Source organism: Athene cunicularia (assembly GCF_003259725.1).
Source record: "Athene cunicularia isolate RWA chromosome 12 unlocalized genomic scaffold, athCun1 chr12_part1, whole genome shotgun sequence".
Lineage (NCBI taxonomy): Eukaryota > Metazoa > Chordata > Aves > Strigiformes > Strigidae > Athene > Athene cunicularia.
In genome coordinates, this window is record NW_020799116.1 from 3607209 (window position 1) to 3622437 (window position 15229).

General features: G+C 42.7%; 2 protein-coding genes across 11 annotated transcripts in view; one reads left to right on the plus strand and one right to left on the minus strand.

Annotated features, from left to right (window-relative positions):
• PXK (PX domain containing serine/threonine kinase like) overlaps positions 1 to 10439 on the plus strand; it is a 30594-nt gene extending 20155 nt beyond the window's left edge. The window contains exons 12-18 of one of the 10 annotated variants that reach the window (XR_003399325.1): positions 250 to 327; positions 749 to 835; positions 1450 to 1519; positions 2485 to 2547; positions 5927 to 5961; positions 6234 to 6316; positions 9348 to 9380. Coding sequence is in view for 9 of the 10 variants with exons in the window: in XM_026857686.1 (XP_026713487.1) it covers positions 250 to 327; positions 749 to 835; positions 1450 to 1519; positions 2485 to 2547; positions 9348 to 9553 (504 nt within the window). In the remaining variant the exon portion in view is untranslated. Of the gene's footprint in view, positions 1 to 249; positions 328 to 748; positions 836 to 1449; positions 1520 to 2128; positions 2390 to 2484; positions 2548 to 5926; positions 5962 to 6233; positions 6317 to 7617 lie in introns of those variants that run through there. The other 9 variants (XM_026857691.1, XM_026857690.1, XM_026857689.1 and 6 more) reach the window with 9 other exon arrangements.
• Positions 10440 to 10941: 502 nt separating this feature from the next.
• Positions 10942 to 15229, minus strand: PDHB (pyruvate dehydrogenase E1 beta subunit; the record flags this gene model as incomplete). The annotated part of the gene is made up of 9 exons (XM_026857548.1): positions 10942 to 11695; positions 12061 to 12202; positions 12731 to 12822; positions 13460 to 13570; positions 14268 to 14553; positions 14650 to 14685; positions 14770 to 14832; positions 14904 to 15011; positions 15200 to 15229. Coding segments are annotated over 9 exons (1014 nt in total), but the record flags the coding sequence as incomplete, so codon positions are not given.

The window sequence follows — 15229 nt, forward strand, 5'->3', positions numbered from 1 at the left end:
GCCCTGCCGTTAGGATATCCCTGCCATTATTCAGTGTTTCTTTGTCCCTGGTGTTAGATCTGTAGCTAGGTTTGGAGTGGAAAACATGCATTCAGGGTCTTCTTTTCTCCTTTGCTAAGAGAATAGTGTCAGAACTTGGGGCTTTAGGTGAGCAACATGATCAGATGAACAGTGTGTTTCAAGTGGTGAAGTTGTGTTTTCCTTTATCACATTTTGTGCTGTGATTTTTTCCCCCCCATTCCGTGTTAGATTCCTACAAAGCTAAAAGAGGCATTGAAAACCTCCAAGGAATGCACGGAAAAGCGATTAACAGAAGAACAGAAATTGGTAATGTCTGCGTTTCTTTACTGTATTTCCTACAGACGTTCCATTTCATCATTTCACTTTCACATGGGGAAAGTGAGTTTTTACTCAAAAGAGATTTTGAGTAATAAAGGCTTTCGTTAACAGACTTCTTTCCCAAAAATGCAGTATGAGGAGTTGCAGAGCAGCTGTTGTATGGTATTTCACTGTTATAAGTGATGCAGCTTCATAGGCAGTGGCTCCTAAGTTAAAGGATCATTTTAACTGCAGCATGAGGCTTCATCCTCTACCAGCAACAGTAAAGATAAAAACTAAAAATGAAAAAAGAAAACTAAATATGTAAAGTGACTACAGGGTGTTTTCTTGTACCCGAAACATATGCCTTGTTTGAGAACATTTAAGATCTTAATGTGTTTTTTTTTCTGCTTTTCACTTAATTTTGAAGATTCACCAGCACAGAAGGCTGACAAGAGCTCAATCTCATCATGGCTCTGAAGAAGAAAAAAAGAAAAGGAAGATCTTAGCACGAAAAGTAAGCAATCTTTAAATAGGTTTCTAACACAGAAAAAGACCTGTATCTTGTTTGAATGTTTAGCATGCACAAGCTCAGGTACACCGCTCTGTTCTGAGTTTTTCTGTACTATTTCCTGACTGGTTTCACTTCTGTAGCTAAGCAATACTTATTTTGAGAAGTTTAAGTTACAATGGTAACTGACTTGTGAATGGTTTAACATGTTTAAGGCTGCTGTATGAAAACAGTCCTAGTTAACACCTCACACACAGATGACAACCTGTGCTGCTTCCTGCTGCCCAGTGAGGGGATTAGAGCTTTTATTAGTCTGCTCTTGCAGCGCACTGTTGCATTTCTCTCCCTTTTTGGTGGGTCAGTTTTCTGCCTTTCCCTTGTGGTCAGAGGGCGCTGGAGTTGCTCTGGTTGCTTGCCTGGAGATATCTGAGCACAGAACAGCCTTGCTGCTGTTGTCATCACAGCAAGCATGTGTTGGGTGTGGGGAGGTGGATGTTAGGCCTTGATATACCTTGTGTGATACAGTGGATGGCTGTTACAGATCTGTGTGTCAGTTCAATCCTTATCATGGAAGGCGATTATTCATTCCCATCTTCTGTTTCTTTTGTTCCATTTTAAAGAAGTCAAAGCGCTCTGCCTATGAAAGTGGGGAAGAACACTCAGCAAAATACAGCAACTCAAATAACTCAGGTAACTACAGTGAGGAGAGCTTGCTTCTACACAGCTATGTCAATGTTTTTGTTCTTGTTGTCATTTTTTGGCTTAAAAGATGCAGGGTCACCATCAATTTACATGTTAATACTGAACTACCAAAGCCTAGTACCACTGCTATGCGTATTTAATAACAGATAAATCAAGGGCTTAAAAATATTGTCAGTGGTAGATTTTCAGCTGCCTAATGTAAAGCAATGTGTCCTATCTCCTGTGCCCCATTCCTCAAAAAAAAATCAGTCTCTTCATTCTGTTTGGTATTTGAGTGGAAAAATAACAACATCCATTATTTGGGCCATTTAATAATGCAGCCCTTAGGGAGAGACTCTGTGGTGATCTGTATTCCATAGTAAGGTGTTAACATGAGTGAGAAAATGATCTGTTCAATTGCTGCTTCAGTATGGAATTCTAAAACAGCAGAGCCTTTGACAGGTCTTTATTTAGTTAGAAGGAATGGTTGGTACGACCAAACGATTTAACAGAGTAGACTTGCTTGGCTAAAATGTGTCCAAAAGCAGCCTATTGTGGAATAGACAGCTATCAGAGTAACCTGTGGAGTCCAGCAACTGATTGAAAATCATCTCTTAGAAGGAGAAATGGGGTGCCATCCATGCAGTGGCACAACTCTTAAGGAGAACAGAATTTGGACGCTGAAATCCAACAGCCTAAGCAACAGAAAAGAAGGGTTTCCCATTGAGGAATACTGTTGAGTGAGCTTCTTACGTGTTTGGACCTCCTCTGATACTGTGTACTGTAAAGCCTCGCTGTTCAGATCGGGTTTGAGTGACACTCTTCCTATGAATGGGAATCTTTCCCAAGATTTCAGTGGAAGCAGGATTGGATCTTCAGTCAATAAAGTTGGCCTCTTTCCAACAATCTGCCTTGTCTGACTGTGTTGAATTTTAATGTCGCAGCTTTAGTTACTAGACTGTTGTTTTATTTAGCAGGCTCTGGGGCGAGTTCCCCATTAACATCTCCATCATCCCCCACTCCGCCCTCTACAGCAGGTAAGTTCAAGAGTCATTACGGTATTTGTCATCTTCTTTGTGCTGGTTTTTTTTTTGGTTTTTTTTTTTTTTTTTAATTTATTCCCCCCTCCCTGCCCCTCAACTGTGGGTGTTATTCCCAAGGATGGTTAAGGGATGGTGGTTTTCAAGGATGGAACACAGACACTTGGTCTTGTGTCAGCCTGAATGTGGGCACATGCTTTCTTTGGAGGGCCATAGAGAACTTTTTAATACTGTGCTTTTTCATTTAATAACCTTTCTTGAGATATACATTCCATAATTTACCCGTGGAGTATAAGTGCTTGCTTCAAAGTCTCTTGTTAGTCCAGTCCTACCGACATTGCTGCTTCCCAGGCACTTTCTGGGCCTCGTGTTGCAGTATGCATTTGTTCTGATGTTAATGGTCAGCTGACTCTGAAATACTGTCTGTTGATCCCTTGTTTCTGTGCATTGTCTCTACACCTGTACTGCTGTGATGTAGTTTCAGGACCTTTGGGTGTGAGAAATTCGATGGCTTAGGCTGCATGAACCTCCCCAGTTCTGCTCACAGCCCATTGATAACACCAGTAGAACTGGTGGAAACAAGTTAGAGATTGAGTTAAAAAGAGTATCTTTATTATTTTTGCCCAGTTCTGTCTTCCAGTTTGCTGTGTAGCTGTGCAAACAGTTTTGCTAATGTTTAGGCCAGGTGGTGGGAAGTGGTGAAGAATCTGCTTGAGTGGGCAGTAGAAATGGTTGTGAAAGTTTTTACAGGATTACAAACCTGAATATTGAGTGGCAGTGGATGTGCTTCAGTCTGAAAGGCTTAGAAGAGGAGTGCTGGCAAACATTAACAGCAAAAGGTGTTAATGGAATACATTTCTGGAAGGGAAGCAGTCCGTAGCATTGCTGTTTGTTATGGTGACTCATGGCGTATGATTTCTAGTCCCAGGAACTTTCTGCACAGCACAACTCGTTACCCGAGGCGATGCGATCGCATCTGCTTGCTGTGGATGGTCTTTCAAAGGACACTGCACTCTGTGTAATGTAATTCACATCAGTCATGCTGAAATTCAAATTAGGCATTTCTTTGTCAAGTTGAGGGTATGTTGAAGTGTATATTTTATGAACTAACTTCTCCCGGTTAGTCTAAACAAGATAATTACAGTTGCTGTGTTACACTGTTGGATGTACTGACTCTAAGCCGGAGGGTTTATTTCAAGTTCTGGATGTGTTAAAAGGAAGTAGCTGAAAAGGCAAAAGAAATCCTTATGCCTCCGAAACGGACAGATGTTTAGAAAACTTTATTTTTCTCCAATAAAACTATCTTTTATTTCCATTTTTACTTGAAACTTGGTTGGAACTTGGTTTGAAAGCTTTTTAAAGTTCTGGCCGTGTTGCGTAGGTTTATGTGTAGACATGGCTCAAATGGCTAAAAAGGGCTGAAGTTTGAGCTCAAAATTTGGCGCTGTTGTTCAGACCACATTGTCACAGTGTGTTGGTCATCCTGCTGCCAGTGTGCTCATGGTGACCTGTGGTGAGCAGCCCCATTTGACATGGTCGGTGCACGTGGCCCTACCCACTTTCAGATTGGCAAGTGCTTTAGAGTGCCAATGGCTTTGATCCTTTTTATCAGGTGTAAAGGCAAGTGTCACCTTCAGGAATGCTTTTCTGAGTAGAATTCATAGAAGAAACTTCAGATATGAGTTCTAAGGGGAAGCTGGCACGCCTCTTTTTTTTTTTTTTTTTTTTTTTTTTTTCACCAGCATTGTTGTAATTTTAGCATTCTAAACAAGTGTGCTATTACTGACTCAGTGAAGGACTCACTGGCCCCATGGTAGGACTTTCTTTGTGACAAGTGATGCATGTGTAGCTTGTATATCTCTCTTCCAGTTTCTTGTACTTACTAAGGATATTTAACTCTAAACTAAACTTGCTTGTGGGTATCAGTGTGGTGAGATGACTCTCAAAAGGGGAACGAGGCTTTCAGTCTGTTTTTCTGGTTTGGTCATGGTTGTTTTAGAATCATGGCATCTCAAAGCTTCTTGCTGATACGACACCATGGCAAAACGAAGGCCGACATGGAAAAGTGTCCCCAAGAGAAGCTCTTGCCCTTGTCCTGGCCTGTAACCAGCCAAATCAGTGCAGTGTGTGGGTATGTGCGGAGCCAGAGGCACTGACCAGAGGGGAACGGGCTCCAGGCTGATGCCCTGGGGAAAGAAGCTTGTTCAGGGGGTTTCTCACGTGTTGGGAGGTGCCTTGTCTCTGAACAAGGGCCTGGTGAGACTTAGCTTGCAGCAGAGGGCTTGGTATAGTCAGTGCAAAACGTACTAAGAAATAAAATGATTGCTGGCTTCAGCTGCCTTCATAACGACAGCTGTAGGACTGAATGCAGGACCTGCTTTGAGGGGAAAGGGGTCTGCTAGAAATTCAGGCTCTCACGGGCTTTTCTCATTGACTAGAATATTTTGGGCTGCTGTTGTTGCAGATACTCAGCTAAATAACATCTTTGAAATGCATTGTTTAGATTGTGGCAAGTGATTCCAATGTAACTTCCCGTGTTTCTGACATTCTTCCGTGAATGTCTGATTCTTTTTTTCTCCACTTGCACAATTCTTGACTTCCTTGAAAATCTGTTATTTTTCTTTGTGGCTCTAAGCCGTGGCTAGGATCCGAAAGGATGCAGAACACTGTGGTATGGGTTATTTAAAACTTCACTGCATCTTCTCCAAATCCAATAAACCTATAACATACCAGTGAGCTCTCTTACAATAAAGTTTGGAGGGTCCCATTTTTGCTTCCCTGTGGGAATAAAGTGCGAGAGTTGTCCTTAGCTTTAGCTGTCTTTTTCTGTGCTGCTTGTTCTGAATCCTTCAGTACAACATACGTTTCGTACACACCCAGATGGTGCATCTTTTCTGCCCTTCACCCCTCTGTAAGATAATTTGAATGCTTTAGTAAGTGCTTGAGTGTCTCCGACCCGTGCAGCATAAGTGTAAATACAGGTGTTAATACGACAGGAAGTGTTCCTTGAACAGAATGGATTTTGTCTTCCATGGATAATCTTCCTGCAAATTTCTTGTTAAAGCTCTCTAAATGCACTTTAATCCTGTAAAGCTTGAATTATGGCCTGTGCAACGGAAAGCATGTGTGTTGTGTTTGTTCATCGAGTATAATAATGCTTATAGCATGCCAAATCGTGGTTCGTTTTTCAGAATCAAAGTATTGTGTATATATAATACGAAATAGTCCATCTGCTATCCTCGTACTTGTCAGTGAATAAGAATATATTGATTTTTTTGTACTAACTTTTCAGCTAACAGTATCTGTTTTTCTTACTTTGACACGAGAACCAGATGATTAACTTGTGTCCTCTCTCTTTCTCTGCTGTCTTCAATAGAGCATGCATCATTTTGAACGTGAATTTTCGGAAAAGTAAGCTAATGCTGATTTATCTCTTTAAAGATGCTCTGTTTCTGTATGGGAAAGTTGAATGCAAATCTTGAACTTGCTTAGTATTGGGAGGGAATAGAAGAAAAAGATCTGAACATTCCTGTGGATTATTTTAATGAAATACAGCATCTTTAAAAACCTCTATCACTAAAATGATTTTCTTTGTTTGCATCCCATTCTCAGCCAAGTTTTTAATGCTGTTTGCACAATTACTGTCACTTTAAATTCATAATTAAGTTTTTGTTTCAATTCAGGCATCAAGTTTACAGCATCTGATTTACTTCCTATTCCTTTTAACACACTCTTTTAACAAAACTGTCCCTGTAAAAAACCCTTGGTAAGTTCTTGTTTGAGTGTTTTATTCTTACAACTGCATGAATGAGTAAAATGTGTGTTTTCAGGCAACTTCTTCCAACATATGTGTTGGAAAGGTCAAATGGTAACTGAGCACTTGTCTCAAATGTTGGGTTTTTTTTTTCTAGTAAATACAGAAAAATACTTCACTGTTGGGCAGAACCACTTAATCTGTAGATGTAACTGCATATGAGTACACAAATGTGAGCCAAGATTTCCTTTGCACCACTCGCATCAAGAAGGGAAGGACAGCTTGGTTTTGATTGACTGAAATGAATAAATGTGAAGATTTTCGGTATCAAGCTCTTAATTAATAGGTTCAATATATAATGCTCATAGCTAGTCAGATACCATTCTAAACCTTGTGTGTGTTTACATTTTAAGGCAGAGCTCAGGTGTAAGAGTATCGTTGTCTGTAATCAGTCTCCCAAGAGTTTAACTGTATGTGGCTGGCAGCTCAGTTTCAGTAGTGAGTCCTGAGGAATTTAACAATTTTACAGGAAGGAAGGTGGCCTCTCCCCCCTGCTTCCCTGTCTTTTGCACCCCCATTGTAAAATAACTAGGCCAAAATTTGAAGATCACACATGGAATCTTGGCCGAATACTACTTAGTGATCCAAGCATTTTGTGGCTTTTTTCTTCCGTTTCTGACAGATGTGTTCCTTCTCTCACTGCACATGTTACCACTGTATTTGTATGCCATACAGAGTTCTGGCCCCTGTTCTCATGGTCATTCCCTATTGCATTTTGGAAAACTACTTGTGTAGCCTCTTCAACCTCGCCTTAAAATTCTGAACCAAAAAAATCTTGTCTTTGTTCTCTGCAATTCTTCCACCTCTTTCAAGCCATTTCATTTACAATTAGCTGATCCTGGCTCTCTTACAGTAGTTCGTCCAGTCAGTTTGGTGATAGCGTTGGTACATGAGTCCTACAGTGTTCTCCTCTGACCGCTTTAGCCACAAAAGTTGTTACCTGAACTGTTCTCGGTCTTGTTCTTCCTTCGGCAAAGTGTCCAGTTTTGCGTTGCTGTCAGTCTGTACACATGTGAGAAACAGGACTCTAACCTAAGGGGATGGTTTTCCATTTTTTCTAATAATAAATTGGCTTCCATATTTGGCTAGTGTAAAAGAGATTTGGGTAAGTTAGATGGCCCCAAGGCATCAATATGCAATTTATTTCAGTTTGTGCTAACACTGTGTCATGTTTTGATTACTTGAGAGCGCAGTTGATCCACATGCAACAGGCATGTTAAATTGTTTCGTTTGCTCTCCGATATTTCTATTAGGACTTGAGTATTTCTTCTGGAAGGGAGGAAAGTGAAGATGAGCCCAATATGTACTTCCATGTTTTGTTGTCACAGAAGGTTTTCATGCCAATGAGAATTTCTCCTGAAGATTTGGAAGTGCTACACTCACAGCACGTATTAACGTACACTGGCAAGGTCGGAGGCTTTGTGTGAACACTCGGCATTTTGAGCTTGCTCCCGTGTGGGAAAAGCCTCTCTTCAAACACTGGTACAAATAGAAAACGAGGAAGCTTTGAGTTACAACTCCCATCTAGTGTAACTGCTTTTTTTAATTAGAGCAGTTAAGTTTTTACTATTACTTGTTAGTCTGAGAGCAACTGTTAGTGAGCAACGGAGCACAGATAGATAACTTTGCCTGCATTTTTTTTTTTTTCCCCAGTAGCCGAGCTTTATCCTTCATTGAATCCTTCTTGAGTCTGTGTGGCATCATGTCCTTCACCTGTTTGGTATTTTCTTTACTTCATAGCAAGCAGTGCCATGTCAGTAACCACAGTCTCTTGGCTGGCCTCATGTTGTTGTGCTTTGTTGTCCTTTAGTATCACAGTTCCTGTCACTTATGTTCCCCTTAGTAGGTTAGGCTACTGGAAGCAAGTCTTTATAGATGCTATTTGTCTCTCTAGTCTTACTACGGAATAACTCATGATCTAGATGATAGAGTTCAAATTGACTGTTGAATAGTTCCAAGATACTCATTACTATTCCCCTGCTTATTCCAGAACCTGTGAGACAAGAGAGGCCCATCGTTCCCCATATAGCTGGTGAGGGGCTGCAAATGCCACCTTCCCGTGGATGTCTTGTGGAAGGGCAAATGGTCACCTCTGAAGCCCTTTACTCTTACTCTTGCCTGGATCTTTGCTTGTACTCGTGTAGAAATGATGCTGCAGTGGGCAGCAGCACAAGATCAGGGTGTCTGGGAGAGCTGCCTGGGGCAAACAGGGCTCCCAGCTGCCGGGAAGCAGCTCCACACAGGTCCCTGCTGCGGGCTCTGCCTTCCCCGGGGGCAGGAGCTGGAGGCTGAGCCACGATGAGAAGCACGAGATGGGCGTGACTGGGGTAGAAAGCAAGGGCCAGAGCGCAGAGGTGACTGGGGGGAACACGAGGGGCAGATTGCTGTGATTCATTCAGCCTGTGAAACAAGCATTTGTTACGATGTGTTTGGAGAAAGTCTGACAGTACTGTGAAGTGTAAAACATTTCCAGAACACTCTATCTGCAGTTAAACTTTAAAAATGGAGGAAAATCTGACCAAGCAGTCATCACAAATTCTCCAGGGATGCAGTCCTCTGTAAGAATGTAAAGTTAGTCATAAAATAAAACCAAGTACTAAGATTGGCTTCCAGTCTTTGTTACTGTTCATGACCAAAGACCAAGTTGCTTCAGTGGAGATAAACAAGAGAGGCTGAAGCTGGGAAGTCCTGTTAAGGGATCTCCATTTCCCTCAGTGCAAGATCATGCACGAGTCACGTTTTGCATCCCCGAGCACTGAGGCGCTTCATTTCAGAGGTGTCTCAGATGACACAACTCACCTGCAGATAGAGGGATTTGATCACTTTGGCATTTTTCATCTGTTTTGTTCTTCACACTCCACTGGCATTCAAGGAATGACGTGACTAGTGCAGGACTGACCAAGTCCAGCTAAGCAGCCGCAGTCCTCTGCGGCAGGACCTCCTTGGCATAATCAAACTCCATCTTCTCTCCTCAACTCAACAGGAGCATCGTCGATACCCCCAGCACCGCCACCGCCACCCCTGCCACCAGCAGCTCCTCCTCCGAGTACAGAGGTGCCAACGCAGCCGAGCCCGCAGCCCGATGTCAGCGCAAGCCGAGGAGCCTTACTCAGCTCCATTCAAAACTTTCAGAAAGGAACGCTGAAGAAAACACAGACCTGCGACTACAGCGCTCCCCGGATCACCTGAGGCCACTGGCCACAGCAGGATTGAATTCCCTGTCCCCCTCCTGTGCTGTTAGGAACAGGACCCTCCTGACTGGCGACTGATCCACCAGCGCAGAGCGGCCAATTTACCCCGTTTCAGCTTTCCTCGAGTAGCAGAACTGCCCTGCCCGAATTGCGTTGCCATGCTGTGATAAGTACTCCATTCTTTACTTGGTTTCAAGAACTTTATTCTCTAGCTACAGTTTCAGGGGTACAGCAACTTCTATATAGCTGAATAAAAATCTCAAAATAGGAATGACCATGATCATGGTGAATTAATGCTTTTTTTTTTTTTCCTAGCTCTATTCCACCACTTTTTTTTTTTCCAAATTACAGGAATGTAGTTTTAATCTGCTCAGTTTTTCAGCTCTTTTCATGCACTTGTAACTCACCTTCATTCTTGCTGCATTGAATCAGCAGGTTTTGTTTTAGAGAACCCAACTCCCCCAACCCTTAAAACATACTGCACAGGTGAGGGAACTGGAGAATTAAATCTTATTCCCACCGTATTTGCTGGTGGAGTGAAAAATGCTGTCTCATTAAACTTGTTTAAATGGACATCCTACCTGTAACTCTTAAGGAAAAGTGTTTTAAATCAGGAAAGACTTGAAATGGGAGTTAATAGGGCACTGGGATATTATTCTTGATTTAGTTAAATGCAAAGTTACTTCAAGTTAATTCTACAGTTTAAACTTTATTGAAACATCCTTTTTGATTTAAAACCTTAAACAAATTGCACTTTAAAGGATTATAGATAATCCATTTTTTAAATTCAAGTACATCAGTGTTTGTTACTATGCAGAGAATGTCTGTACAAAGTTTCATGTAACCTGTGATATTCAGTCATTTTTATTAAAATGTTAATGGAATTCCTTCAGCAGCGTGGTGGTGGGTATATTCAGCTAGGATTGCACCTGCAAGCCAGACTTCCCAAAAACTTAACAGCACTTCTGCCAAAGGAAATACCCTAAAAGGTATTCCTGGCCCTTGAGTGAAAGAGAACCCGAGCTCTCCTGTCTGCTTTCGTGGTATTTCCAAGAGCTGAGGGGAGAGGCACCCTACCCAGGGTACAGCACAGGCTCCTACAGGCACCTTTCGCTGTACCCAAAGGTGCTGACCAAAGGCCCCAGCAGCTCCTCAGCTAAACCCTGGGACGTGCTCATCTGCCAGAGGGCTGCTGCAACGGTCTCCCAGTTCTTCACACACAACCTACACAGCTGCTGCTTCAGACCCAAGCTTTGTGCGTTTGAATAAAATAACTTATTTTTATTTTGCACTGTAACAATTATAGTTTGAGCAAGCCCATGTGATGAGTTTACAAAAACCCCCAAAACATAAAAGCAAAGCATCTGGGCAAGTTGGGTTTTTTTGTAATCACTGTGGCAGCTAGTAAAGAAAAATTAGGTAGTGTTTCCTGTTATGTACTGCAGAGGAGCAGGATCTTTATCTAAGCTCTTGCGCAGAAGCTTTCCCATGTGAGCAGAGTGCTCGTTCCCATTCTTAACCCATCCTGCAGGCTTCCACAGCCACGATGTGCAGAGGGTTGCACTTCAGTGAACTGAAAAGCATGGCTCCACTCACTCCAGTTCGACCATTCACCTTTAATAAGCCTTATGACCATGAGCTCCTCGAGAGCCCTGCAGCACTCTGGGACCAGACTCCAGACCTCTTCCCTCAACTACCACTGCCACAGCTAGCCTGGTAATTACAACCCAAGCAGAAATGGAGGATTTTTTCCTCATTTTGAATTCAGAATAGGATTTCTCCCACCTGTACTGTTGAACAAACAAGCATTACCACACTGTTGCTTCTATGACGTGTGGCTTAGAGGGTAACCCCATATAAATACCCTGGGAGGTCACAATAGCTTCCCCACTGTACAAAAAGTTCATGTAGCTATACAACAGAAGTTATGCATACAACTTGCCCAACACCATTAACACTTTGTAAAGGAGAACTTTAAAACATGTATTTACAACTTAGATATTCAAAGCTTTCTTCACTGCAAATATTATATCCTTCACCTGAGGTATGCAGTTATCTTCTAAAATTTTTGCATAAGGCATAGGAACATCTGCACCGGTAACACGCACAGCTGGAGCATCCAAGTAGTTAAAGGCAGATCCTGAAACAAAAGACAGCTGTCAGGTTGCCACGCACTGTGGTTTTCTCCCAATTTCTGAATCTAGTTAAACAATTTTGTTCCCACAGCTCTAATATTCCAGCGAGCACTGTTCCTTGCTCATTTATCTTCACGTGCTGTGGTTTAGACAAAAAGTTTCCATCCCACTTCTCACACAGTCATGTTCCTGGGATAAGTATTACTTGCAATTGGAGACAAACTGGATCCACCCTGTGAAAATCTCTAGAGCAAGACAGCTCGGCTCAAGCTGCTCAGATATAAAACCCTAACTTTGCCTTCATCTGGCTTTATCAAGAAGTTGTCGGGATTTAGACTAGGGGGTGAGATTAACATGCAAAACCTGGTACCTTCCATGATCCTGGCACAGATTTCAGCTCCTACTCCAAATTGTGGCCAACCTCCTTCTACGGTGACGAGATGGTTTGTCTTTACAACGCTGGCTTCCACTGTTTCAATATCCATTGGGCGAATGGTGCGCAGGTTTATAACCTGGGGAAACAAAAAAAAAAAGAAAAAAAAAAGGGGCAGGGGGGGCCACTGTGTGAGTTTTGCTATGATCTAAGCCTGTCAGTTACCAACTGCTTGGCTACAGTGCCCTTTAGCACTTTCATCTATTCGGACTTCAAAGACAAGACTTCAAAGTTAAGAAAATTTCTAACTTTTTATTCTGGCAGAGAACCTGTGGAACAGTTTCTGGTGGCTCCTGGAAAATCCCAGATAGGTCAGTCTGACTATACTGAGATACAGCCATACTAATACATGCTGTCATTGTTGTGCTCACCATACAGCTGGGTCAATCTGAAAATCATTAGTAGTTCTGTCTTAATTTTGTGATGAAAAGGTCAAATGCAGAAACACGAAATGCAGGAACATGAAAAGCATGTACTGTTAAGGCTTTTACAGATGTAAGAAGCTTGTAGTTAACACACTCAAGTTTTGCAAAGCCAGAATAAGACGACCTTCTGCTTTTTTTCCCCCCACTTCAGGGAAAGAGAAAAGCAACATAAACCCACCCACCTCGCACTCTACACCTTCTTTGGCAAGTACAGCAGCTGCTTCCAAACAATGTCCGACAGGTCTTGAGTGTGACACTAATGTAACATGAGTTCCTAGAAGAGAAACAAGTGTTAAAAAAAGAAATAAACCCTCAAGATTTAAAGCTTTTTTCTAGATACCAGGCTCCTTTCAAGTTAAATTTACAACAGAATCCTAACATTAAGTTCCATATGTTTATCTGAAATGCTGAGTATTCTACACTCATACACAGCATGAAGAGTGGTAGCAGAAGGACTTGCTAAGACAAGAACTCTGTTCTTTAATTCAGGGCACTGAAGAAGTATTTCATATAGTTTTCAGATTATCCTTTTCAGACATTTATATACATTCAAACATACCATTCACACAAATTATGAACAAATGGGCTGAAATACTACAGTGACCTCTTTCTGCATTTTTGACAAAAATGACCTACTAAGGTGAGGAAAAAAATTTTTCAGCCATCACCTATTTCTGTATTACAGAAGAAATCCTTTAGAAGGGTATAGTTTTAGATGAATACAGAATCAGGTGAGCTTTCCTTACATGGGCAACAGAACAATAAAGTAAAAATAACGTGGATAAAAATAACATTTTAACATTTGAAATACTTTTCTGTGCCACATGGCAGCAGTGTTCTGAATAGCTAAATAATTTTTAGAAGTTTCTAAGGAGTTCAGTTAATAAGGAAACAAACTACTCCCAGCTTACCTTGCCTTTCTATTTTAGCTTTTCCAATTGGAACAATGAAATCCTTTGACTGTGCCTGTTCAGACATTTCAAAGGGAACACCATACAGTAATTCATTTTCCAGCATCACAACTAGAAGAAAACATACTTGCATTAACGTGTACATCTGCAGGAACAGGAATGATTAATGGTACTGCATCACACTAGCTTAAGGTACTAAGCCCATCCAGGCAGCAAGGACTGGACTATGTTTATGGAAGTAGTTAAAAAAAACCCCAAACCCTCAATCTTTACTTCAATGCTCAATTATTAAAAAAAAAAATCTACAACTAATTTTCAAATAAAACAAGGCGAACTTCTGGAACACGACAGTAGAACTGCTAGTTTTAGAAAGGTCTTAGATTTTGCACGTTTGTGAAAAATTAAATACAAAGGCTGCCCTGCTTTTAATTAACGACATTCTGAATTTATCATCTGAACTTCATGATTTGTAAAAATGAGTTACGCAGATACTATTTATACATGCAGGAATTGCTCCTGACTCACCTTCACCCTTTTTAACACATTTACAGTAGATTCATAAATGCTTCTAAGTTTCATGATTGGCACCAATGTGGCGCCAAAGATACGTAGCTGGTCACAGCACAAAATCAGCCTGTTGCTAGCAAGGAAAAGCATACTTTCGTGCCTTTGTACCTTAAAGCTGCAGTAAAGCAACCTTAAGTAAAAAGGGTTTAACAATTTTTTGTTTTAAATGGGGCAGGAGGGGAGAACAGACACTCTTTTCAGGATGGAGTGCTAGGTATCGCCACGATCCACCTGTCTTCACCTGGATTATCGTCCCGGATTGATGCTTTCAGCAGACCTTTAGCATCTTCTGAGCTCCAAGGACTGACGACTTTCAGCCCTGGGCAGTGTCCATACCACGCTGCGAAGCACTGGGAGTGCTGGGCGGCGACGCCAGCCGAGGCGCCGTTGGGGCCCCGGAAGACGATGGGAACAGCGATCGATCCCGCAGACATGTAGCAGGTCTTGGCTGCGGAGTTTATAACCTGATCGATTGCTTGCATGGAGAAGTTGAACGTCATGAATTCACACACCGGTCTCAACCCCGCCTATTAAAATATATTAAAATACTGAGTATGGTTTTAGGTAAAACCAGTTTATTTTATATTTTTAAATCAGAAGTAGAGGAATGCAAATTTACAAACCATAGCGGCACCGACAGCGATTCCTGTGAAGCCCATCTAAAAGAGAAGAATACCAAGAGATGAGGACCAGGGGAGCGGCTGCTGAAGGGACGGCCAGGGTGGGAGGGGGGGCAGCCTTACCTCTGATATCGGGGTGTCGATCACCCTCTTGTCCCCGTACTTCTTCCAGAGACCCCTGGATATCTGCAGGGCAGGAGAGAGGAGTCAGGGCCCGCCTGAGGGCCTTTCCCGGCCCGGTAACGGCATCCACATACCTTGTAGGCCCCATCGTACTGAGCCACCTCCTCGCCCAGCAGGAAGACGCGCTCGTCCCGCTCCAGCTCCTCATCCAGCGCCTGGTTCAGCGCGTCCCGCACCGTCACCTGCGAGACACCGGCAGCTGGGCAGGGCGGGGGCAGAACCCTGGGGCTCCCCACACGCCAGGGACACGGGGAGTCACCTCACCTCACCGCCCACCCGCCCCGGGGCCGGACACGTCCCCTGGGAGGGACGAGCCCCCTTTTGCCCAACGCCTCTTTCGGGGCACCCCTCCCCGCGGCAGCCCCGCTACCTGTATGGCGGCGGGCGCGGAGAGGCGGAT